The sequence below is a fragment of the Filicampus tigris genome, chromosome 1 (genome assembly GCF_054856515.1).
Source record: "Filicampus tigris isolate MCC_2025a chromosome 1, RoL_Ftig_1.0, whole genome shotgun sequence".
Lineage (NCBI taxonomy): Eukaryota > Metazoa > Chordata > Actinopteri > Syngnathiformes > Syngnathidae > Filicampus > Filicampus tigris.
The window spans coordinates 41,109,498-41,132,926 of NC_141217.1; the positions used below are offsets into that span (position 1 = coordinate 41,109,498).

Genomic DNA, 23,429 nt, shown 5'->3' on the forward strand with positions numbered 1-23,429 from the left:
GTTTCCATCGATTCTCACCATTCCAACTTCAGCATATTCCAAAAAGTCACACCTTCTGGGCGTGCATGCTTCTCATTCCAAAAATTCACGGTTTTCCCAAAATTCCACATTGTTTCACCAAAAATTCACCATTCATTCCCAATGGCCCATTCAACATTACACATTTACATTGTTCCCGTGTGAAATACAAAAACATTCCGACGATTCACTTCACCTTGGAAAGGTTTTTCAACATTTTACAAATTAACACATACTAAAATGTGATTGTGAGTGCGGATGTTTGTCTCTGTGTGCCCTGCGATTGGCTGGCAACCAGTTCAGGGTGTCCCCCGCCTACTGCCCAAAGACAGCTGGGATAGGCTCCAGCACGCCCCGCGACCCTTGTGAGGAGAAGCGGTACAGATAATGGATGGATGGATAAAAAAAAATCATTTTTCACAGTAATATTCCTAAACGTTGACCCCCGCCCCCTAAAAACAATCATATCGCGCATTGCTCACTTCTTTTTTTGCACTGATTCACACGTTCCAATTTTAGCACAAACATTTACAAACATTTTAAAATCGTTCCTATTAGAAATTTAAATCAGTCAGCTGATTCACCATGGTAATTATTTTCAACACGGCAAAAATTCCTACTTACCAAAAAAAAAAATCACCATTAAAGAACCCATGAAAAAAATTTAAATGACTTTTTTTGTTGTTGTTGTTTTTTTTCCCTATAGTTTTTGGCCAATTCAAACCATTACGAATTGGAACCGTTCATCTTATCCCTTTTTCAAAATAAAAGCCTAAATTATGCTTTTTTTGGGGTTGTTGTTGTTTTTGTCCTCTAATTCCAGATTTTTTTTGACCAATTCAAACCGATCCAAACCATTCCAAGTCAAACAAGTTAAGATCATTCCAGGTCATTGTATATCATTTCATGTAACATACTTCAATATCATTCCGCATCGTTCAATATCATCTCACAATTTTTCATTTGGCCTCTCAGCCTCCACATGCAATTTCTCCAGAAATTGCATTCTCTAGTAATTATTATTTTTATTATTGTGTTCTGACGGGTGCTCAAGGTGCCCCTGTGCCATAAATAAAATAAATTATTAAGTGTGGGTTTGGTGCCAGCCCTGAAGCCCTGAACAATCTTAAAGAGCTGTTGCAGGGAACTATGAAAAAGTGTTGTGCACTGTGCAGGCAGGGAAAGGCACCTCCGTGGTATCGCAGGAGAGAACAGTGGTTGCGCTTTAAAAAAAAAAAAAAAAAACAACACAACACGTCAGTCACTAGTTGACCCGGATCGGGGCGAACAGAGGGACGGACCAAAACCCACTTCTGTCCTTGCTTAGTCCGCCTTTTTGATTGTGGGAGGCGTTGCTGCACACCCTAACATGGCGATGGTTCACCATATTTCCATTCAGCCGGCTTATTATGACAAATAATATAAATATGACAGAAACTCAGAGGGAACACCGTAACAGGGCACGCCTTTCGTCTTACATTGTAGTCCCATCGCCTCCAAAACGTCGGATACGTCAACAATGAGACACATTGCGCATTCCCCATATAGTTGAGCAAGAATTTTTGAATGCTACAAGCTAGTGTGATTAGGCTGGCACAAGCCTTGTCGTCGTTCACCTGTTGGTGTAGTTAAGCTCTTTCAAAACACGACCTTTTCACCAATTTGTAAAGAGGAAAAGAACATCTTTATTTGCATCATATTGAGGTGGGCATAACAGCACATATAAAAGATAAGCAAGCAGAGTACATATTCTAATAGAGGGTTTGCAACTTGTTTGTAAAATAACTGTCTAAGGTCACCATAGATGACTGAGCCTTTTAGATGTTTATAGCACAGGGTTGGCGACATCCTGTTTCCTTCTCTTGATTCTGAAAGTAAAAATAAAATGGATCATTAAAAACAGTACAAAAATAATGTCAATTGTTTGGTTTTTTTTCATATTGTTTTGATACCATCATGTTTATTATTTTACTGGTTTCATCAATTTAATTAAAACCCACCGGTAGTTGAATAGCAACTGTGTCATGTGTCATCTTCCAAAGCGCTTCTCCTATACAGGGTCACGGGGAGGCGCTGGAGCCTATCCCAGCCGTCAACGGGCGAAGGCAGACTACACCCCGAACTGGTCGCCAGCCAGTCGCAGGGCACACACAGACACCGTCACTGAGCGGGAATCGATCCCACGCTGCCCGCACACAACTCGGGCGTGTGTACCACGACACTATCAGTGACTCTGAATAGCAACTACCTATGTTAAAAGGAAATATTGTACATTTGTTGTTGTTTTTTTTTCTGAAATGTTCTGTGTTTTTCCTTCAATGTATGATTGTACTTGTATTACTAGAAATGGATGTAAGAGGAATATTTGTGTTCATCATAAGGTAGAGGAAGTGTCTATACCAGCTTCTTGAGGTAACCCTAATGCATCAAGTGTGAAAATCACATCTTCCAGCATTCAGCCTAACACTGATAACTGTCTTGTCCTAAGTCAGCCCGGTGATTTAGTTTCTCATAAATTTAAGTACGAACGAACCCAATCAATATGAGACGAAAAACACAAGTAATTCAAAATGTGTCTTTACGTTCATGTATACTCTAAAAACAGTTGGGTTAAAAATAACAACATTTGGGGTCAAAAATGGACCAATCCACAAATTGGGTCAATTTGACCCATCTTCTTGCGTTGTTTTGTACAACACAGAGCAATTTGGGGGGGTATTTTGTACAAAACTACCCATTCTTTGGGTTGTTTTCTGCATAAACAAGCCAGAAAGCAAGTAGTGGATTGGTCCATTTTTGACCCCAAATTGTGTTATTTTGAACCCAACCCTTTTTAGAGTGTATATTAAGAAGACAACTTCCCACCTGGGTGAAAGGGGATGCACACGCAAGGCAAATCCTCTCCGCAGTAGCTGGGCTGTCCAACGAAAACGGACCTGCAAGGCCGACCTCTTTGCGTGCTGCTGCGACAGCGTCTTTGATGGCAAAGAACACCGAGCTGCCCAAAAAGAGGGCGGGTTCGCCGATACCCTGAAGGGACAACAAATAGGGAATGAAAGTGCTGACCAACAAATACCTGCTCACCATGACCTCTGACCTTGGAGGAGTAGATAGCGTGGGGATTGTAGGAGTCAGCCAGGAGATGGACGTTAAAGCTCAGCGGCATGTCGCACACAGCAGGGATCTTGTACTGAGATGGACCTCGAGTGTACAGAAGGCCGCAGGGGGAAAACTTTAACTCCTCCAGCGTGTACAGACCCAAACCCTGCATGAATGCGCCTTCAATCTGCGCGAGGGGATTTGCAGAAAAAGAAATCATTGCTACCGAACGGACGACAGAATAAACGACAACAACAGACCGGTCGGGATTTTTTCGCAGGTTTCGGACAGCCTCACCTGGCCAATGTCCACGGACGGGTTCAAACTCTGGCCAACGTCAACCACGATATTTGTCCTCACAGTCTACAAAGGCCCCCCAAAAAATGACATGTGAGTGTCTGCTTCGCAGCCACAGAGCGATACTCGGTGCTGAGCGGACCCTGTAGTCTCCCGTCAGGCAGTCCAGCTCCACCTCGCTACAGCCGACGCCATACGTGTAGTAAGCGTAGGGCTGACCCTCCATCTTGTCCCAGTCCATGTAGCAGTCTGGACCCCTAAAGACACAGGAAGCAGTGTGTACACACGCACAGTTGTTTCATTTGTTCCCTGACAACGCTCGTCCCCACGGGCGGGCCACAACGGGGGGGGGGGGGGGGGGGGGGTTGTGCCCGCCCACCGAGTTGCGCGTTTGTCCTAAATTCCTGGGAATGGGCCCATTTCTTTGCGTTGGAACGCAGGTTCCCCACTAGCGGCATAGATTGTACATTTTGGTATACTGTCGTGTCGGCTAACCTCGCACATTTTCTCCGAACCTGTGTACGCGTACTCTACTGTTGTGTGATGTATCACATCTATGTGCTATGTCGAAGGCTCACCTGTAAAATCCAGTAGCAGACAAGCTGATCTTCTCCATAACGGCTGCACTGACCTGCAGAGAAATGCATGAAGTACTCTGAAGCGCTGATGTGTGTGCGTGTGACCCAGCCTTCCTCAATCTAATTTCATTTCTCATTTTATCCCACCCAACTCTCCCAAGTTCCTTCAGGGTTCTTCTGTCGGATTGGCTCCAGTCGCTGGTAAAGAGTCTGGCAGGCATTCTGAAAAAAGAAATAATGCAAGAATATGCTCACACCTCTATAGTTAAAAGTTAAAAAAGAAATAGATGCTAAGGCAGTGAAAATTGCTTTTTTTTTCTGCATTAAAAACCGTACATGAAAAAATGTATTCTTTAAGCAAATGTTGCATCGCAGAATACAAAAGAGGAGCCATTTCGGCTAAAAACGAATCCGGTCATACGCAGGCCTTAGAGGACTGAGGCAGGATGGTTTTCGTATCACATGGGAGCGTTCTCCAGCGCGCTTGGAACCGTACCGGGGCCACTTCCGGGAGGTCTCGGAAGGTTCTTTTCCTTCATAGCTAGAGTTTCATTAAAACAAACGACAGCATCGGGTGCATGTGTAAAGGCACGCTTCGGGCCTGACTTACTGAAAGCCTAAATAACGGCCACTGAATATGAATTGAATTGAACGGATCGTGTCACGTTGGTGGGCTAGTGATCGATAGAGATTGCAACGCAAGCTTAAAACGAAGTTTGCGACCAAAGTAGTTGTAAAAGGGCAGCTACCTGGACGGCCATGCCGTTGGCATCAGTGCCAAAGGAAGCAGCAGAGATGAATGTGTTGGGAACTGTGTTGGTGCTGGTTTCACTGATGTAGACTTTTGACGTTGGGATGCGAAGTTCCCGGCTCACCACCTGCCCGCAAACGAGGGCCGACAGATTGTTCCGGACGTAATGCCGCTGAGCCGGCATCGACTCTCTACCTGCAGCATTTTGGTATGGACCCCTTGACCCATCTCTGTCCCGCCATGAGTTACCAGAACAGATCCGTCGTTATAGATGTGCACGAGAGCGGCAGACTAAACGCACAGAAGTGTACACGGTATTCCACGTTGTTTTGGAAGATGGCACCGGAACGGAAAGCACTTACTTGATTCATGACACCCTCGGAGAAGGCTACGCCATATTTGATGGGAATGATGGAAAGCCCTCTCTTCTTCCAGCGGTTCTGCTGGTTGAACGCGTCCACAGCAACGCGGCGAGCGCAGAAGTCCGACTTGGCCTTACATTCGTCCCAGCAACGCAGCAAGTTCTCCGGATTGAATTCCAGCTTGTAGTGGGTGAGTGACGGCCCTTTGTACATGTTGATCTCCCGAACCTGATCAAGTTAGACCTTTTAGTCCAATACAATGGTACCTTGACTTACAGCTTTTGTTTATTTCATGCCCACACTTGTAACTCAAATCACTCGTATTTCAAGTCAACCTTTACCATTAAAATGAATGAAAAAGAAAAAGACATGAATCCGTTCCAGCTCCCGAAAAAATTGTAATGCGTTTTTTTTTTTTTTTTAAATAGCACTCTACAGCACTGTATTGTAGAAAAGCATACAATAACATAGTTAAATAGATTTTAAAGAATTAAACCAGGTTTGCATTATAATTCAATGTCAAATAGACATTTTGCACTTCTGGCTGGTGTGGGCTTTGGCCACTAGGGGGCACTGTAATACATACATCAGGGTTATTGTAGTGAAAGAGAAGGAAGGAAATATCTATCCATCCATCCATTATCTGAACTGCAAAATAACAAACACTAATTGAAAAAACAAAATTAACAAAATAAAAGTGCTTTTGAAAATTGTATCCAACTGAAACTCAATTTTACGTTGGTAAAACTAACTAAAACTAACTTTATTCATAACTAAAATGTCATTCATTTTCATCTTTGGCGGTTGATGTCATACATGAGCTCTTGGAGATTTTAAATCTACTGTATTTATATCGGTATTACTGTAAGAAGAAGGAAGGTCGGACAGTCGCTTGGGAATTGCAGTTGACGTTATCCTACAATACTTAGAGCCTTTTTTTTTTTAATCTTGCCATGGACAAACACTCCATAAGAAACTAAAACCAATACTAGAACCAATAAGAACCAAACTAACACAAAGGATTTTAGAAAAAGAAAAAAAGTAATACAAACTGTTAAACCCTCTAAAACTAACTGAATTAAAAAAAAAAAAAAGTCAAAAAGAAATGAAAACAAACTATAATGAAAAATCCCAAAGTATTACAACGCTGACATGCATGATGATAAAACACGAGGAGACCGCTGCAACTACATGTTGCAGAGCCGGCTGATAAGCATGTGACCATTATATGCGGCGCTGCAGCATTTGCGCTCAAATGTGATTTTTAAAAAAAAGATTTAGAACTACCACAACATCAAGTCTAGTTTCCTGAGCCCATCTCTGATGTTTTGCAGTATATGGTAGCATTAAGCTAGCACGCCATTTTGCTTGCAACACAAAGCAAACACTGAAACTGAACAGGCGACAGCACGTAACTTGGAAAAAATGTGGTCAGTTGGGACACTGCTAAGTCAAGGTAGTGCCGTACTGCCTAAATGGGATTGGATTGGATTGGACCTGATCCGCAGGGCACTGTAGCAGGAGCCCCACATCGCCGATCAGGTTCTCGATAACGCAGGCAACCTGAGGCACCCCGAAGCCTCTGAAGGAAGTGTTGGACGGCAGGTTGGTTCTGCAGGCGGCAGCTCGGCCACGCAGATTTGGAATGTTGTAGGCGTTGTCCAGATGAAACAGGAGCTTCTCCGTTACCTGCAAGACCAGCAACATGGCTCATTTGAGGATTGCAATGAAAACCATGACTGGTCTTCAGCTACAGAATAGTAAGCTCTACAGAGTAGTTCATTATCATTTGGAACCGTGATCTCGCCGGCGCCGTCGGCGCCGTCGGATGATAGGAATGTTCACAACCAACATTGTTTCCGTCTGTCTGCTTCTTACAAGAATTCAGCCTTTTGGGTATAAACTATTTGTCGTTGCGTGGATATAAATCATTTTCGGTAGACTTTTTTTTTTTTTTTTGTCCTGAAAGTGCAGATTGTCAAAATCTGCAAATGGAAACCCCAGCAAGCTGAGCGGAAGTTAACGGCTTGGTGGAAATGGGGTTACCGCGCAGGGGTGAACTAATGCTACGTACAAAGATGGATACATCAACCGCGTTGCCAGCATTGGTCCAAGTTTGGATATCTGCCGCAAGGATCCGTCCATCTTTCTGGAATCCAACCTGAAACAAACACTCTTGCTTACAAGAAGCTACCAAAGTTTCCAAAGTCTGCCGGTTTTGGACAAATGTGTCCAATACCTTGTATTTTCCCAGCACAGGATGTCGTCCACCAGTGATTAGCATGTCCTCACCTCGTTCCAGAACGCAGCGGACCGGACGATCAGTCCTGGAAGGAGAAAAAAATGGAACCTTTTTGGTGAAGCTCTTGACTTGAAGAACATCGCATTTTGTGTGTTTGAGATGTGTGAAGACCCACTTCCACGCAGCCAAAGCGGTGATGCAAGCCAGGATGGCGGTTTTAACGATTTTCCCTCCAAATGCTCCACCCAGTCTCTTGACATGACAGCTAACTCGGTTGGCTGGAATGGCCAAGGTCTCGGAGACTGCCATCTGCAGACAGGAACCGTGAGAACTTATCCGATAGAAGCGGACGGATTCAAAGTACCTGAACTACTGTGGGCGACTGAGAAGACACATAAATTTGAAACTCGGCCTGCTCTCCCACCGGAATGACCAGCATGCTCTGCGTCTCCATGTAGAAATGCTCCTGGCCGCCAATATGGATGGCCCCTGAACAAAATATCAAAAGGCTCCCATTTAGAAGTCAATTACTGCAGTGAGATTGAACGCCGTTTACCTTCATGAACCAGATCAACACTTTTGAAGGCCTCTTCCACGTTTCCCCTCTCCAGCTTCCTCCTCGGCTCAAAGTAGGACGACCTCTTGATGGCGTCCTGTTTCAGAGAGGGGCGGGGCACTTGCTTGTCTCAGACGCACCATCCGATAGAACGGGGGTGTCCACCCCCGGTCCTCGAGGGCCGCTTTCCAGCTCTCCTCGCTGCAACGCACCTGATTTAAATGATCAGCTCATCAGCAAGCTCTGAGGAAGCTTGATAACGATCATGATCTTTTGAAACAGGTGGGATGGATGGAAAACAGGCAGGACACCGGCGGCCCTTGACGACAGAGTTTGGACACCCCTGCGATAGAAGCTGTCATGCTTTGGAGCGGCGTTACTGTAAACCAAACTGCGGTCCTCCAGGGCACATTGTGTACACAATGTTTTCGATATCTCCCTCCTCCAACACACCAAACGATCAGGATCGTTATCGCGCTTCTGCCGAGCTTGCAGAGGAGCTGATCGTTTGAATCAGGCAGGCGCGTTGGAGGGGACGGACGTCGAAAGCCTTGCGGATAGGACCGCCCTCGAGGACCGCAGTTGGGCGACCGCCGCTGTAAACGCACCTCGATGGTAAAAATGGGTTGTGGCAAGTCTTCGTAGCTGATGTTCACCGCTGACGCGGCACTTTTGGCATGGGCTCTAGTGTCCGCCAAAACAGCACACACTATCTGACCGATGCACGACACCTGGACACACACACACACACACACACAGAAGCAGTATGCCAAGTGTGCGGGGAAGTAGCCATCCTTTCAGAAGTTGGGCGAGGACGCATTTTCCACAAGTAAATCAGGTTTTGTGACCAATTGACCATCTTCTCTATTGATCGCTGTATAGGGCCAAGAACAATCTTATTGAACAGAAAGGCTAGGCTTAGGGTTTCGCTGAAATGCGAGTCACCTATCTAATCGTATGCGGCAAAGAGCACACAGCAGCTAACAGCACACAAAATGGAACGGAAGCGAGAACGTTTTCAGCCATCGATTTTGGGAAGTCCAAATTGTCAGATTTCATCGCTTTCAATGTTACTGTGTACTGATTTACGGAGTCCTTCGTGACAGCAAACCAATGATCTACCTATTAAAGTAAAACAACATCCAAAGACATCAGCCGACTCAAACCGATCGATGTTTTTCCAAATGTAAGAAGAATAATAGAAGACGTTATTCAGAAAGTGCATGACTCCACCCCGCTCCGCTTGTGATTTACCTGTGTCTGGGCGAGCACCTCTTCTTCGTAACCTGAAAGGACGCGGGTTTTCTTGCCCGGAATATCTTTTGCTGTGACGACGTCAAATACACCTGGAAGTAGCAAGGCATTACTCACGTCCACATTCCTTTGAAAAGAAGGAAAAATGAGACATCTGCGTGAAGCAGGAGGAACACGGGACGGTGACCAGGATTGTCTGCCTTACATGATCTTGGCATGCGCCCGTGAGCTGGTGACCAGAGCCAGGAAAAGCTCGCCATCGGTCTTGGGGAGGTCATCGCAGTAAATTGCCTCACCTGTGGCCTGGCTTATGGCGGAGCTATGAACGACGGGCCGGCCCACGGGGTCCTGCTCGCTTTGGCCTTCACACACAAGCTGAACAATAGGCAGCCATTGTTGGACATCGCCGCGAGGAATGGAGCTTACCAGGAACCAGAACGGGGTTGCGTTTTCTGTCCCCTTTATTACGTTTCCGATACAGAAGCGTGGTGCACTTGTTGCGCAAAGACTAAATGTCAAAGTCGTAAAAGTGGAGGCTGAACATTATTTACAATACCAAATACTATTCTATTCTAAATCATGTTTAGCCTTCACTTTTGAAAGCAGCTCATCTGCATCGCCTGCCCAACCGACACACACACGCACACGCACACACATCCAAATCCACTCTTGATGAGCAGTTTACATGTATAACAGGTCAACTTTTTGGGTGGTACAGTTTTGTTCTCTTAACGGTATTGCAACTTTTTGTTTTTTTTTAATCACAGACATTAAAATGAAAAATAATTGTGCTCTAAAGTTTTATCCCTGAACATACAAACAACCAGAGCCGGGCATTTTACGAAAATGTCCCGGTCCGTTCATCCCCTTCCGATGTCCGTCTATCCAAAGAGTAATCAACTATCATCTTAGAACGGGCTTCCGTTTGCGTTTCCGTGTACAAACTTCAAAACATATGCCACAGCAGTCTCCCCAGTAGACTCGTGTCTGTTGGCATCACTCAAATACCTTACGCTACTTCCAATCCTACCTTTCTGTCTGTCTCACTTCATTCATCTTAAATCATTCATCACTAAGCCTTCGGCGGTCGCCGTCTGCGTGCCTCGAGGCTCCATCCTGGGACCCCTCCTCTTCATCAAACATGTTACAACCATCTTCCACAAATACAATACCTACTTTGGTAGCTACACGGGTGAAACTCAGCTCAGCCTTTCCAGTACCACTGGGACAAGCTTTTTGGATCATATTGCCAAGACATACCTGGAACTGCTGCTGGCTCAGCTGGATTTCTCTGGGCAGTGGTTCCATCTTTTCCACAACAATGTCTTCAATCACATTCTGCAAAAAGACACACAAAAAAACAACAATTATTGAAAACCTCCACAATGTAAACATGATGGCCCTTGAGGCAAGTGGTTACCATCTTTCTGAGGCTCTGCAGGACCTCTATGTTGAATTTGAAGAGGAAGCTGAGAGTCAGGGAGCGACGGAATTCCGGTTTTCCTCCCGGAACCGAAGGTGGGAGGTCAAATTCCTTCGCGAGCACCTCATAAGCCCGACTGAGGGTTTCATCATTCCAAGGGCTAAACAAGATTCATACTTAAAGCGGAAGTCAACCTCGACATCTTTTTTTCAAGAATATGTTCCCGGCAGGCCCACTCATCGAAACACGGCATTCTGATTCATTTTGCGTTTGTGGAATAGAAGTTAAGCAGCAAAATGCACTCATTTTTAGCCATCTCAGGGGGCGGCCATTTTGTCTTCCGTCGGCTGAAAATGACATCGCAACTGCTCACAACGACCAATCGCGGCTCAGAATCAGAGAACGGGTCAGCCGTTCTTGGTCGTTGTGAGCGGTTGCGATGTCATTTCCAGTCGACAGAAGACAAAATGGCCGCCCCCTGAGATGGCTAAAAACAGGTGAATTTTGCTATATTCCACAAACGTAAAATGAATCAGAATGCTGTGTTTCAACTAGTGGGCCTGCTGGGAACATATTCTTGAAAAAAAGATGTTTGGGACCATTAAATAAATAGACTTTAAAAATGGAAAACTTCCTCAAGAACCAAGAATAGGTCCAGTTGCCTTGGACTGAACATTCGTGGACTAATAAAAAATAAAAAAAATCATAGAAACAGATAAGAAAACAACGATAAAGACCAAATAAGGTATTATCGTCGTTTTGATCTGGTGGTCCCAAATCAAATATGGCTGACCGTGCAACAATAGCGGCGCAGGTTTGGACGGCTCTGACTGTTGTTGGTCCTACACCACCAAAGTATATACTGATGTCCTCCACTACTCTGAATCCTGCTGAGAACAACACTCGCATCCCGGCGGTTACTGTGGCAAAGGCGCTCTCCTTCCTTGGAGCCTGGCGAAACGCTCGAACAAGCTCGCCCTGCGGTGCAAACGTGGCATGGGACCATAGAGTTACTACTACGCGTGTTGATTTGAATGTATCCACTGTTTAGGTACACTCAAAAGAATCGTTTGCACCTCTCTGGAAAAAGGGATCAGCACCGAGATCACAATTTCCTCTGGCCTCAGCGCCGTTTTCCCAAAGCTCACAAAGAATTCCCGATTGAGCGGGACCTCTCGCCGTCCTCCTGGTGAGGGACAACCGCAATCAGATCAGCCAGCGCAGATGAGCGAAAGTGTCCCAAGTTCCACTTGCCACAATCTCACCAGAGCAGGCGGTGCTCACGCTGCAATTCCCAGCAGCCAGAACTGGGTTCAGGTCGGAGTTTGGGTGCGCACTCATGATGTGTCCTCCAAGAGTCTAGAGCAGCAAAACATTGGTCACATGAATCTTCTTGTTGTTGTTCAGTGGCCTGCCGCGAACGCGCCAGGGTGGGGTGTGTACTCACAGCAACATTGCGGATCTGCTGGCTCCCCACATTCCCCAGCTGCCGGATCAACGCTCGGAACAGCTCTGTCTTCTCCTCTGGGAACTGGCGGCAGAGCGTCTTCAAAATTGCCCAGATCTCAGAAAGGGAGAAGCCCGTTCCCAGCCAAACGCCTGCAGGGACCCAAGAACTCGTGACACCCATAATGCTTGACTGTTAGAGCAAAGCGGTCTTCAAGCCTGTTCCTCGAGGTCCGCTGCCCTGCCTGTTTGCCATCTCTCTCTGCTCTAACACATCTGATCAGATACTCAGCAAGGGCTGCAGAAGCTGCATAATGGTCCTGATCATTTGAATCCGGTGTGTTGCAGCGAGTGGAGAGCTCCAGGAAAACAAGCGGGACAGCGGACCTCGAGGAACAGGATTGAAGAGCCCCGGTCTGATGGATATCACCTACCGCGCGTCGTCTCCGTCACCTCAAACAGCTCCGTGACTCGGATGGGCGATATCAGCAGTGGATGCGCAACGCCCTTAAATGTAACATCCGGACCTTGAAAATAGACTAGAGAGGTCAGCGCATTGCAGGCAAAATTCTTCTCATCCGGACGAATTGGATTCCTTTTGACCTATATGAGTGTTCCCCATGATCAGTGGAGCCTCTGGGTTGCTGCTCTTCAGCTGGACCAGCTCGTCAAGCAGGACAGGGCACACGCACGTGACTCTTTCCCCACGAAAGGTGAGCGTCCGCGGGCCGCGCGTCTCCGCCATCGTCTGGGAGCAAGAACAGAGCAGGCCAGATGAACAGCCCGCCACTCCATTTTCTCAGCCACTTGTTCGAACTCGGGTCGGCCTCAGCCGATTTGGCGAGACAGGCAAGGGAAGCCCTGGACCTGTCAGTCACCCGCCGAATGCGTTCTATGCACCGTAGCATGTCCTAACCCCCATTTACGCTCACGCTCACACCTGTGGACAATTTAGAGCATTCGATTAGCCTAAGAAGCATGATTTTGTAATGTGGGAGGATGCTGGTGGAAACCAACGTTACGCGGCCATGGGGAGGAGAGCTTGCACAGAGCCGAGATTCCAACGCGGGACGGCTTGCCTGTGAGGCGGACGTGCTTACCACTCACCCACCCACCGTGACGCTCCACCCTCCACATGTTAAATGGAACTCTTTGTGCGCAAAGATGCTTACAATCAGTTCTGGGGGAAAGATCAGTTCCTGCGTTTGGTCCAAGGGCAGAAAATGTGACTTGTCAAACAACGAGGGATTTTCCTGCAAAACATCACATGGACGACGAGTCAAGAATTCATCACAGTACGTCTTCAAATATTTTCCGTTGGAAAAATCAAGGAGAGAAACGGCAGCAAACTATCACCAGTTCTACCGACATTATTGTTTTCCTTGCCGCCGCCGCCGTCGCCGTTTGCGCCTCCGTTGACTTGACAGCAGTTGGCTTCCTGCTTGGGTTAAACACCGTCTCAGTTTCAATGCTTCGCTACGCAAAAATCCCAAAACTGCTACGAATTCACTGGACGCCAGCACACACACCTGACAGAAGGACCTGCAGCCATCAAGGATTGGACGATAGCCAGTGCAGCGGCAAAGATTGCCTGAATCGTGAGGGCAAAAGTCCAAAAACATGTTTGGCACGAGTTCTTTTTATCAATGTCCTCTGCTCTTGCAGTAAAACGTCTGCAAGGTCAAATAGTACAAATCACGTCAGTCAAGAGGTACCGGCGAGTGCCTGAGTGATGTCCTCCATGCTGGGCTGAGGGTTATTCCGGAGGAGGGTGTACGTGGACATCACCATTCCCGGCGTGCAGAAGCCGCACTGCGAGCCGTGCGCCTTGGCTAGTCGCTCCTGCAAACATGCTGGTCACGCACGCTGACCACAAACTGAGGCTGTGTTTAGAAAGGCGCGCCGTATGCAACCAATTTGCAGCGAGTTGAGGAGTCTCGTTGAGACAACGGTAAGACTCTCTGGAAACTGCCGCGACGGCTTCTTTGAAAATAGCCCAGATTGGTTGGTGAGAGCTTCTATCGTGTGGCATCGCCAGGCAATTACAAAGGCATGTTTTTTTTTGGGTTGCTGGGGGGCTGGGCGGGGCGGGGCGGGGCGGGGCGGGGATCAATCACGGATTACAATTATTTGTGAGTTCATTGCATCCCCTACATCAGGGACGGACAGCTGGCAGTTCGCGGGCAGCAACAAACTTTTTTTATCGACGAGATGCTGATAAGGTGATAAAGTTTGACAGTATTCTGTTTTCGGGATATTATTTCATTTTTGGCAGGAGACGGATTCCTGAGTTGTGGCCTGACAACATCAGTATAAGTAGAGCGACCCACGGACACGCAGCGCTTTGTTAGGACCCATTTGACAATTCCACTCAGGTGAAGGCAAAGTCATCTTACTATCATTTCTTTTCTGCCCGCCAAGTGTTCCACATTTCTCCGATGAGAGAAATACTGTACATAGTCCACCGCCAAACACTGCCACCCAGCTGCCTCCAGCTGAGTGAGTGACACCGGAGGCAAGCTGGGTGAAGGGCAAAAGCCCAAGGACACAAGGACAGAGCGGGATTCCAAGAGCCAAGCCGTCCGTTCCTGGATGACCCGCCCAAGCTGCGGAGCCACGGCCGCCTACTGGCCAAGAGCGACCACACTCACGGCGAGCCAACCCAAAAGCCCAACAAATATTAGGACATGAGCGGTCCGGCCTGACCTGGACCGGGTGGATCCTGCTTTTCGTGCTACCGATGCCTTCCACCGTGGTGACGGCGGCGCCGTGAAGCTGGCACAGCGGAAGCAGGCAGGCGTTGACAGAGTAATGACTGAGGCGCAGCGGGTCAAGGTGTCCAAACGCTTTCCCTTTGCCATTCTTCTGCTTTTTTTTCTCGATCAAACGCTCAAAGCAATCCGCCAAGTGCACAAGCTGAGCTGAGCCAACGTGCCAACGTTCTTGACCTGTTCAAACCATTCCACCAAACCAAACCAACAAAAATTCAGTAGCTCTACAGTCTCCCAAGTTCCTCCAAGCCAGGCCAATTTTTCTGGTGCTGTTACAAAACTAATTGAAGTGAAGTGTCATGTTCCACTAGGGTTGCCAAATGTCCCGTATATTGACTATCAACTCTTGCAAATACAGAAAACTGCAATCTACCGATCCTGTAATAAAAGATGCTTTTAGTAAAACTTTGGATGGCGATCGATTGTCAATAACGACGGACACAGACGGGTTGGCAGCTCAATGTCTTTTACTTGTACACTTGCTCGAACATACATTGCTGGTTCTTAAACAGTGATAGCACGTTACAGCGCTCCTAATGGAGAGTCTCGGTACTACACATGACAGATCCTCGAGCAGATAAAGCGTCAATCTCAGAACAAGCGGCAATCGCTCCACCCGTCACGTAAGGACTTCTCTCTGGCTGCGCAAAAGGACAGAAGACCGCTTGAGTCAGTCAAAAGCAGCCAGAAATATCCAGAGAAAAAAAATTATTTGGTGAGTCACACTCCTCTTTTACATTTCAGATTTCTTACACCCGTTTTTTTATTAAAAGAGCCAAATTGTGGTTTCATATGAGGTGACGTATCGTCGCTGCCCTGTGAAAAACACTGTCCATTTTTTTCATTTTTTCTTATTTTTACGTGAATGCGGTTTCAGCATTAACGTGAAAATTAGGAAAAAAAATCCCAAATTCATACATCATGCTCACCCCACCGCGGCACCGTGCACCTGTCCCTTATTTAGGAGCGAGGAAGTTGGCAACCCTATGTTCCACACACAGTTATGAAATCCGTAGTGTAGGAGAAAGTTGAGTGACTTTAACAATCTTCCGGTGCATTCACCTTTGTCTTCTGTTGTATAATGATGACGCTGGTATTATGTCATCAAGTCAGCAAGTGCAGCGAACAAATACTGACTGTCGGGTATATTCGGTGTGCTGAACACCCCTCAATGTTCTGGAGCGACATTAACAGACAAAGTAGTGGAAGAGTGTCTCAGGTTGAAGGATACCGAATGCTTTTGTTGGCAGGATGATAGCGTGAGACCATCACCGTGCAGGCCCCGCAGCCTCCTCCACCGCAGCCGTATTTGGTCCCAGTTAGCCTCACTAGACATCGCGGTTAAGTTGCAATAATCCTTGGCGTGTGGAGGATACTCACATGGTTGGGGAGATGAATGATTGCATACAGTCATCGTGCTTGTGCAAGCGGAAGAGAAGGATACGCTTCTGCCTGAGGAAGGATAATAAGGTCGTCTCCGGATCAACATGTTCCCGAGTCACCTGTCGATTGCACAAGCCAAGTCACTTTCACGCCATTTCCAACAATTTCACTTGGCGCGAGGGGGCGAAACGCATAACGAATGCAAGTGAACACTTTTAGCAACATCATGCACATTTGGTTACGGTACTACTTTGATGTTGATCGCCAAGCATGTCGACGTACGGTCAACATGTGCGTATACAAGCGGCGGGAAGAAGGAGGGACCGATAAATGCTCAGAATGACAATATTTGTCTTTGACTTTTGGGGGTGATATTGTGGCTACTTCATTGATTTCCAAAATGTTCAACTCAAAAGTAATACGTACTCAAAAAATACCATCGGAAATCATTGTTTGAAAACAAAAAAAGTTCTTCGAGTTGAAATTCAAACGTGTTGTAGGTCAAATTCAAACGCACCTCACAAATGTCCCGGATTCAAAACATTTCAAGCCACTGCACATGTTTACGACTCTGATGTTGTTACTCTATAGCTCTCCATAGGTGCACGCTTTCAATCTCTCCCATTATACAAATGTAACTTCAATTAGCTACACTCGCACAACCACTGAGTTGACAAAGATAAGATAATACAAACTTTGGAATGACATAGAGGCAACCTTGTTTATTCATGTGGCTGTAAGATTGCCTTTTTCTAATACTGTGCACATCATATGCACATAATGAAGAGAAAGTGCTCTTGAATCGGATCTCTTTCGGTTGTACACGTGTACTTCATGAGTGTGTTTATAAGTCCGACACAGGTGAAGCGGAACACTGCCACCCACACAGCTACATTGGACAAAAAGACTTAAAAAAAAAGAAGACTTTCTTTTTTTTTGAAAGAAGACAAAACCTACCTTTTTTCCATTGACAAAGAAGCACAAAGTTTCTTCGCCTTCGGCCCCTGCAGACATTTTCGCTTATGAAAGGTTTCTGAGTGGATTCTCAATGCTCCTTGCCGATGATACTAAGTTCAGAGTGAACTCGATCGTGTAGCGTGTGGCTCCAGTGTGCAGACTTCTGAGGCAGGGGCGTAACCGCTGTTGCCACCATTTCAAAATCTGGACACTCTTTGTACTCACGGCACTTTGTCATTGCTGGAATGTACATCACATGCTTGATCAAATCAAACATACCGGTATTTGATTTCATAATTGCAGCCTATTTCTTTTATAGTGAACTAACTGGCCATGTTGGCAATCTCAGATTAATGTAAATACCGTGACTACAGTATATTACAGTACAGTACGTCCATTTATATCGCACTTTCACAATAACTGCAGCTGGCAACAAAGCACTATTTAAATACAACAGAACACACTGACAACAGTACAATGGTCAAAACAACTCTTCCTTTTTGGAAGTAGTTATATACGTTGAAACCCTAGAGGTACTTTGAAACCCTAACCCTGGTTTGACACCCTACTTTGAAACCAGGGTTAGCGTTAAGGTCAGGGTTAGGGAAGATATGGGGTCTCTGCCACCATCTACTATTTTTTTTTGTTGCCTTTCCTTTTCTTTTTGTTGCACTAACACCTTTCCAAATTCTAATCCCAACCACTTTAACAGATGCCCTAATCCCTCTTTAGCAAACATTTATTGATTTATTTTTCCCTTATCCCAACCATACTCCTGCTCCATTTTTTTCCCTCAACCTCAACCAAAGTCCGCCCCCTTTTTTCCTTTTCACCCTTCCTTTTTGATGTGACCAAGGCATTTGCCATTTTATATTACATTCTTATTTTATATTAAGTTTTTTGTTTTAACCCCCCCCCAAATTTCTTTTCAATTTCTGTTTTTCTTGGCCCCCTACTTCCCTTTTTCTTCCTTTTTTCCCTCTCTTTTAAAACAAAGGAAAGTCTTTTTAATACATAGAACAATGTGAAAAATGTCCTTTTATACATATCTATAATTCGAAACACTAATCATAGTTTAAAGCCCTTCTGAAAATCCTAAACCTATTTTGAAACCCTAAACCTAGTTTGAACCAGACATCAGAATCTGACTTTGAAATCGCAACCCTACTTTTTAAACCCGACTCTGAAACGCTGCATTGAAATCATTACAAAGCCATTTCAGCTTTGATTTGGAATTTGTTTCGTGCAGAAAAGTGTCTTGCAATAGAAGTGTGATGGACGATCAAGTACACAATCTGTACTTCTACTTGCGTGCTTTTGCGACCTCTAGAGATGGGCCTCGTTTTGCAGGACGTCGGCGCCATAAAGTACGATGGCGAGAAGTACTCCAAACGATTCAAAGTGGGTATTAGATGGGGTTGTTGAGCATAAAACAACACAAATCAGTCACAAAGCATTTTATTCCCAAAAGACTTGTTTATTGCATCTTGCCATCCCTCACCACATTTGGTTTTGCTGTGTTCAATCCACTTTCACGGCTGCCCCTTTTGGTGGCCCTTGAAAGTGCAACGTGACTGCAGTTCCACTTCACTTCCCAACGTGGCAATCGCAAAACCAGATTTTGATTGGCTGTTTGACTGCATCAATGCCTGACATTCAACTGTGAGTTGAGGCCAAAGTCACGGCTGTTTTTCAAAAGCCATGTGCTAACAACACAAGCATTGCTCACCAATGTCCGGAAAAGTATCTCTGGGTGAGTACAACAATTCTCCAGTGTAAATTGGCCGGGTTAAGAACTGAACAGAAAGTCCTTTGACATAATGGGTCTTCTTTGCGTGCGCAGCGCAAGCCTAGAGCATGGCCGGCCACTTGGAGCGCACCTGACAGGGCTGCTTTTAAAAATGTATTCAAGCTGATAACAATAATCATTCATTCAATGAATTGATTTCTACAATGATTGAGAGCGATTGTTGCAGGACCTTGTCATTTCTGCCAATGAAATACGATGACATCCGCCACAAATCTTCACCTTGCACCACCTGCGCCACAACTTAGACCCTCTTTTTTCCGGTCTAATGTGTACTTTACTTTCTGTCACAAAGTTGTCAGGTGCGCCAGGGCTGTGCAATAGAAAACACCCTCGGTCCGCCAAATGTCCAAACACGGTAAAGGAGACTCGGCTGGCACAAAAATGACGATGCTCCGGTTTTCGCGACGAGCGCACGCGTGCCTGTCTTCCAAAATGGAGCCCATAATGCAAGAGGCTTCCCAACCTTGAAGATTTTTAGAATTCCTCAGCCGAAAAAGTAACATACATTTCCAACCAACTCCAGTGAGTTAAAAGTGTCAACCAGGGGTGTCCAAACGAACCCTCAAACTCAAGTAATTTTTTCTTGCTCACACGTTACTGTTAATAACGTTCTACTTTACAGTCGCCGGTGAAGAGAAAAATACTTTCTTTTTTCCAGTTATTTCGGGGGCCTGTACTCAAAGACGGAATCGATCCGCCCCTGCATCGTGTGGATTTCCACATTCAGAACCAATGAGCGTTTTCAAAGCAGTTACTTGAGCACCAACTGTTCTCAAGTTGGACCTGGACGCAGAGTTGAAAGTGGAGGGCAACATTTTGACTTGTGAAATGCAATTAAATTGAAAAAACAGGAAACTGGGGGAAGTCACTGAGGGGATTAAAAGGCCTTCATGTTAACATGGCCGGTTGGGAAAAATGCCTACGCGTTTGGGACTCGGTAGGACTTTGTCGGTAGGGCTTGCCGAGGCTGAAACGCGTAGGCTTCTTTTCTCCAACCGGCCATGTTAACATGAAGGCCTTTTAATTCAGAATCGGGTCGCGCGCCTCAGTTTCCTGTTCTTTGAAGTCCCGCGCCGATCCCTCGCCCGAAGAGCACCGAGAAGATATTTTGGAGAAAATGCCAAACATCCGAGAAGCACTCCTGGATGCTTTGAATGCAATGACCTTTATTGACTCTATGTGTAAAGAGAAATGTTGTTAGTAGGGCAGTTTGGACAGCCTTGGTCTAAAATTTTGCAATGATGAACACAAGACACGAATCGATTCGGTACAACGTAGTCAGCCATCGTGCATCTTTAGCTTGCATGCGGCATCTTCTGCTACTTGGTGGTTACATTTGGAAGAGATGAGGTGCAATTTACAGACAGTTCCCGCTGCTAATGTCTCACGCTCTCAAATGGATGGCACTTCAAAATCCGCTTTGACGAGAGGCTACAATAGCAGTCATTCCGGTGGCAAGTTGAAAGGCAGTCCGGTCGGCTTCCTTGCGCGAGGGGAGTCCACACGAGGGCTTGTTTTGTGGAAAGGCTTCATGAGCTTGACATGGTCTTGTCTTCCCAGGACTCCGGGCGCAGGGAAGGAAGGTGCCTGCGGGGACCCCGCCAGACACAAACCACATAGTCTGACTCGTCCGCGACCGACGAGCGAGGCGCCGATGTTGCCACGGGGACACAAGTCGCCGTTCATCTTGTCGACTTCAGCTTGCTATACGATTGCTCGTGCGTCTCGTTTGAATGGGAGATTGTGAGATTTGAATGGTTGCCTGCAAACAAAACACTGCTACATTCATTGATTCACTTTTTTTACTCTCTTGTTCAAAACCAAGATTTCAATCCATCAACTTCAATCAATCGATCGTGCTTTAAAAATCGAATAGACCACCACCTACAGACATAATCATAGACTTAATATCAGTTTTTTGTCTGCTGCTCTGTTTTTATATGTGGGGAAAGAAAAAAAAAAAAACATCCAACTTCATTGCTCAAAAATGTCATTGCGTATAACAGTTTTGCATTATGCGTTGTTATTCGTTTTTTTTTAAACAATTGGCTGTGTGCTACTGTCACCCCACTTTTAAAAGATCTTATTTTAAACGAACGGTTTGCGTCATGCTTGATTTCTATTTCGCTAAAGTTATATTGTTGCCTCAGCAAGGATAAGCTCCGCCCAACCGCGAACAGACAAAATGGATAGATGGCAGAAATGGAACCATTACTGTTATGCAGGAATTCCCACCAATTGATCCTTCAAATTGACTTAAGACGAATAAGTGGTTGAATGCACGGCTTAATTGAGTTCGGACTTGGAGAAGCTTAATGCGGGCCGCCCCAAAATTTGAGTACGAAAGGATGAAACTCTTTTTCAAATTCTTCCCTCCTCTTGAAAATCTGAAGAAATGACTGGAACCGAAGGAGTCGGCATGAAAGCGTTCCACGATGCTGGATGGTCTCATATGCTGATGGTGGTCTTGCACTGAATAGCCCCTTGAAAGTGCGGTTTGCATTTAGCTCATTTTGGCGTGACTTGACAAGCAAAAGGCTTGTAATGCGCCACATGCTTAAATGCAAACAAAAGCTATTCATCTATTTGTTTTCTTTTGCAAAAAGCAGATAAATACTTCACTGCGATGTCAAATGGGGGGGGGGGGATGTTTTGGATCGTTCCGCTCAATTGCTTCACGGCTTCTCAGAGAGGCCCAACGAGCCTCCTGAAATGTGGGTAGAAAGGGCCAATTCGGAAATGGACTCTCCTCGTTTTACAGACAGGTGGCCCACTAAACGTGTTGAGCGCCGACTATCATCACTTGCGCGTCGGCGTGTGTAATATTGGAAATGATCTCATGGGGAGACTTGCAAGACGTCCCGTGGCGAGCGCAAAGTTACTTATTGCTTCCCTCATTGCCTCCTCTTCTTCTGCTTGAGTGATTTCCTCCTCTTGACGATCATCTCGTGCAACTTGTCCATGCCCTCGTGCAGCCCCTCGCCGATGATGGCGCAGGCGGGCTGGACGTGGTACGGCGTGGCCGGGCTCAGTTCGGCCAGGGCCAGCTGCCGCTCGATGTCCGCCACGTCCAGGGCCCGCGGCAGGTCCTGCTTGTTGGCGATGACCAGCAGCGGGGTCCCGTGGTTCTCGGAGAAGCGGGCGATCTTGTGCAGCTCGGCGCGGGCCTCCTCCAGCCTCTCGGCGTCCACCGAGTCCACCACGTAGACGATGCCGTCCGTGCAGCGGCTGTAGGGCTTCCACAGGGGCCGCAGCTTCTCTTGGCCGCCCACGTCCCAGAAGTGGCAGCTGATGCCCCGGGAGGCGCCCGCGCCGCCCAGCCGGATCCTCTCCGTGTTGAAGCCGATGGTGGGCACCGTGTTGACGAACTCGTTGAACCGGAGCCGGTAGAGCACGGTGGTTTTGCCCGCAGAGTCCAAGCCCAGCATGACGATGTGCAGGGACTGGAAGGCCGCCAGGTTGGAGAAACTAGTCCCCATCCTGCAGGCGCGACATCAAGTCGGGGCAGGAAGGATGCTGAGAAAAGGGCAGCGGCTCGGCACGGCTCGGCAGGCTCGGCAGGCTCGGCAGGCTCGGCAGGCTCGGCAGGCTCGGCAGGCTCGGCAGGCTCGGCAGGCTGGCGTAGAGGCACACCGGTGCGCGCGCGGCCTCGATCGTAATCTCCTCGACCTCCTTAACCTCCGCATCCCTGCATATTCACTCCGCGGGCACGAGTGACAAACTGGGGAACGTCACATTAGGTCCCCTCGTCTGTCTGCAATGTCGTACGTGCTGCTGGGTTTGCTAACCCACACGAGTGCGTGACGCGTGGATACAAAAAAAATAAATAACAACAACGAGCCATGAAGCGACCAGAATGGATGAGAGCTGACATCCGGTTTTGGGAGGGAAAAAAAAAACACACCAGAAGAAAAGCTGTGTTTGCATTTGCTACACGACAATGGAAAGTCACATGCTTTTATTCTGAAACATTTCGTGCACCATTTCCTCTGCGCACAAAACCTTCGTCAGACGTCAGAGCCTACGCAGCATTGCAATGCTGGAAACCATTTTTTGGAATCCAAACTTTCCCGTCGCCTGTTGAGGGTTTTTAATGATGATGATTATTATTATTATTATCATTTTGTTAATTCATCGTGACATTTGCTGTTTAGTTTAATACAGGCGGTATCCTTGTCGCCACTAGATGGCAGCGGAGTTTCGTCACTTAATAATGTGGCACTCGTGTCCCAAGTAACTGAGCAAAGGTCACGCGCCCAAATTGGTTCGCAATTTTTCAGGCTGGATTTACACTACATGGTTCACCATGTAGCAGCCCAAGGAAAGCAAAATCCAATCGAAATCCAAACGGGTACTGCACCAAAATGTAAACAAAGACATACACATAGAGGTGGGTGCAAAAGTATGTATTTATACCGAGCCCTTCATTATTTAGCTTCTTTATTATGCCATAAAATGAACGCAGAGGCCGATGAATGAAGT

The 23,429-nt window shown here is 46.5% G+C and overlaps 2 protein-coding genes across 4 annotated transcripts; both read right to left on the minus strand.

The window, feature by feature from the left end:
* Positions 1–1,679: 1,679 nt before the first annotated feature.
* Positions 1,680–17,304, minus strand: aox6 (aldehyde oxidase 6). Of its 3 annotated transcripts, XM_086041736.1 has the most exons (35): positions 17,138–17,304; positions 16,242–16,299; positions 16,029–16,125; positions 14,733–14,841; positions 13,742–13,868; positions 13,556–13,617; positions 13,396–13,464; positions 13,199–13,279; positions 12,630–12,774; positions 12,461–12,553; positions 12,028–12,179; positions 11,846–11,939; positions 11,657–11,766; positions 11,374–11,558; positions 10,578–10,740; positions 10,418–10,495; positions 9,363–9,532; positions 9,158–9,284; positions 8,512–8,634; positions 7,904–8,000; positions 7,712–7,836; positions 7,523–7,656; positions 7,345–7,432; positions 7,180–7,266; positions 6,603–6,794; positions 5,106–5,333; positions 4,939–5,034; positions 4,742–4,870; positions 4,140–4,214; positions 3,993–4,045; positions 3,557–3,671; positions 3,415–3,480; positions 3,116–3,304; positions 2,884–3,048; positions 1,680–1,886 (listed from the first exon to the last, which is right to left on the minus strand). In XM_086041736.1, exons 1-35 carry the CDS (start codon positions 17,192–17,194, stop codon positions 1,836–1,838), a joined length of 3,990 nt encoding a protein of 1,329 aa, XP_085897862.1. In that variant the 5' UTR covers positions 17,195–17,304; the 3' UTR covers positions 1,680–1,835. The 3 variants fall into 3 exon arrangements, 2 of the variants coding, with proteins under 2 accessions (XP_085897862.1, XP_085897874.1); XR_015088229.1 differs by lacking the exons at positions 1,680–1,886; positions 2,884–3,048; positions 3,993–4,045 and having other exon boundaries at positions 3,222–3,304; XM_086041748.1 differs by lacking the exons at positions 13,199–13,279; positions 13,396–13,464; positions 13,556–13,617; ... (2 more) ...; positions 16,029–16,125; positions 17,138–17,304 and having other exon boundaries at positions 16,178–16,267.
* A 2,789-nt stretch (positions 17,305–20,093) lies between these two features.
* arl4ca (ADP-ribosylation factor-like 4Ca) lies at positions 20,094–22,838 on the minus strand. The gene is made up of 2 exons (XM_086041771.1): positions 22,536–22,838; positions 20,094–22,490 (listed from the first exon to the last, which is right to left on the minus strand). Exon 2 carries the CDS (start codon positions 22,424–22,426, stop codon positions 21,842–21,844), a length of 585 nt encoding a protein of 194 aa, XP_085897897.1. The 5' UTR covers positions 22,427–22,490; positions 22,536–22,838; the 3' UTR covers positions 20,094–21,841.
* Between the last annotated feature and the right edge of the window lie 591 nt (positions 22,839–23,429).

What these genes read in the sequence shown, in the direction of transcription:
- arl4ca (XM_086041771.1), bottom strand. Translation starts at nt 22,426, where the DNA reads ATGGGGACTAGTTTCTCCAACCTGGCGGCCTTCCAGTCCCTGCACATC.
- aox6 (XM_086041736.1), bottom strand. Translation starts at nt 17,194, where the DNA reads ATGTCTGCAGGGGCCGAAGGCGAAGAAACTTTGTGCTTCTTTGTCAAT. An exon ending in AGGTGCTCGCCCAGACACAG is followed by an intron (nt 8,635 to 9,157) that starts GTAAATCACAAG and finishes GTGTGTGTCCAG; the next exon opens with GTGTCGTGCATCGGTCAGAT. An exon ending in AGTCGCCCACAGTAGTTCAG is followed by an intron (nt 7,657 to 7,711) that starts GTACTTTGAATC and finishes TCCTGTCTGCAG; the next exon opens with ATGGCAGTCTCCGAGACCTT.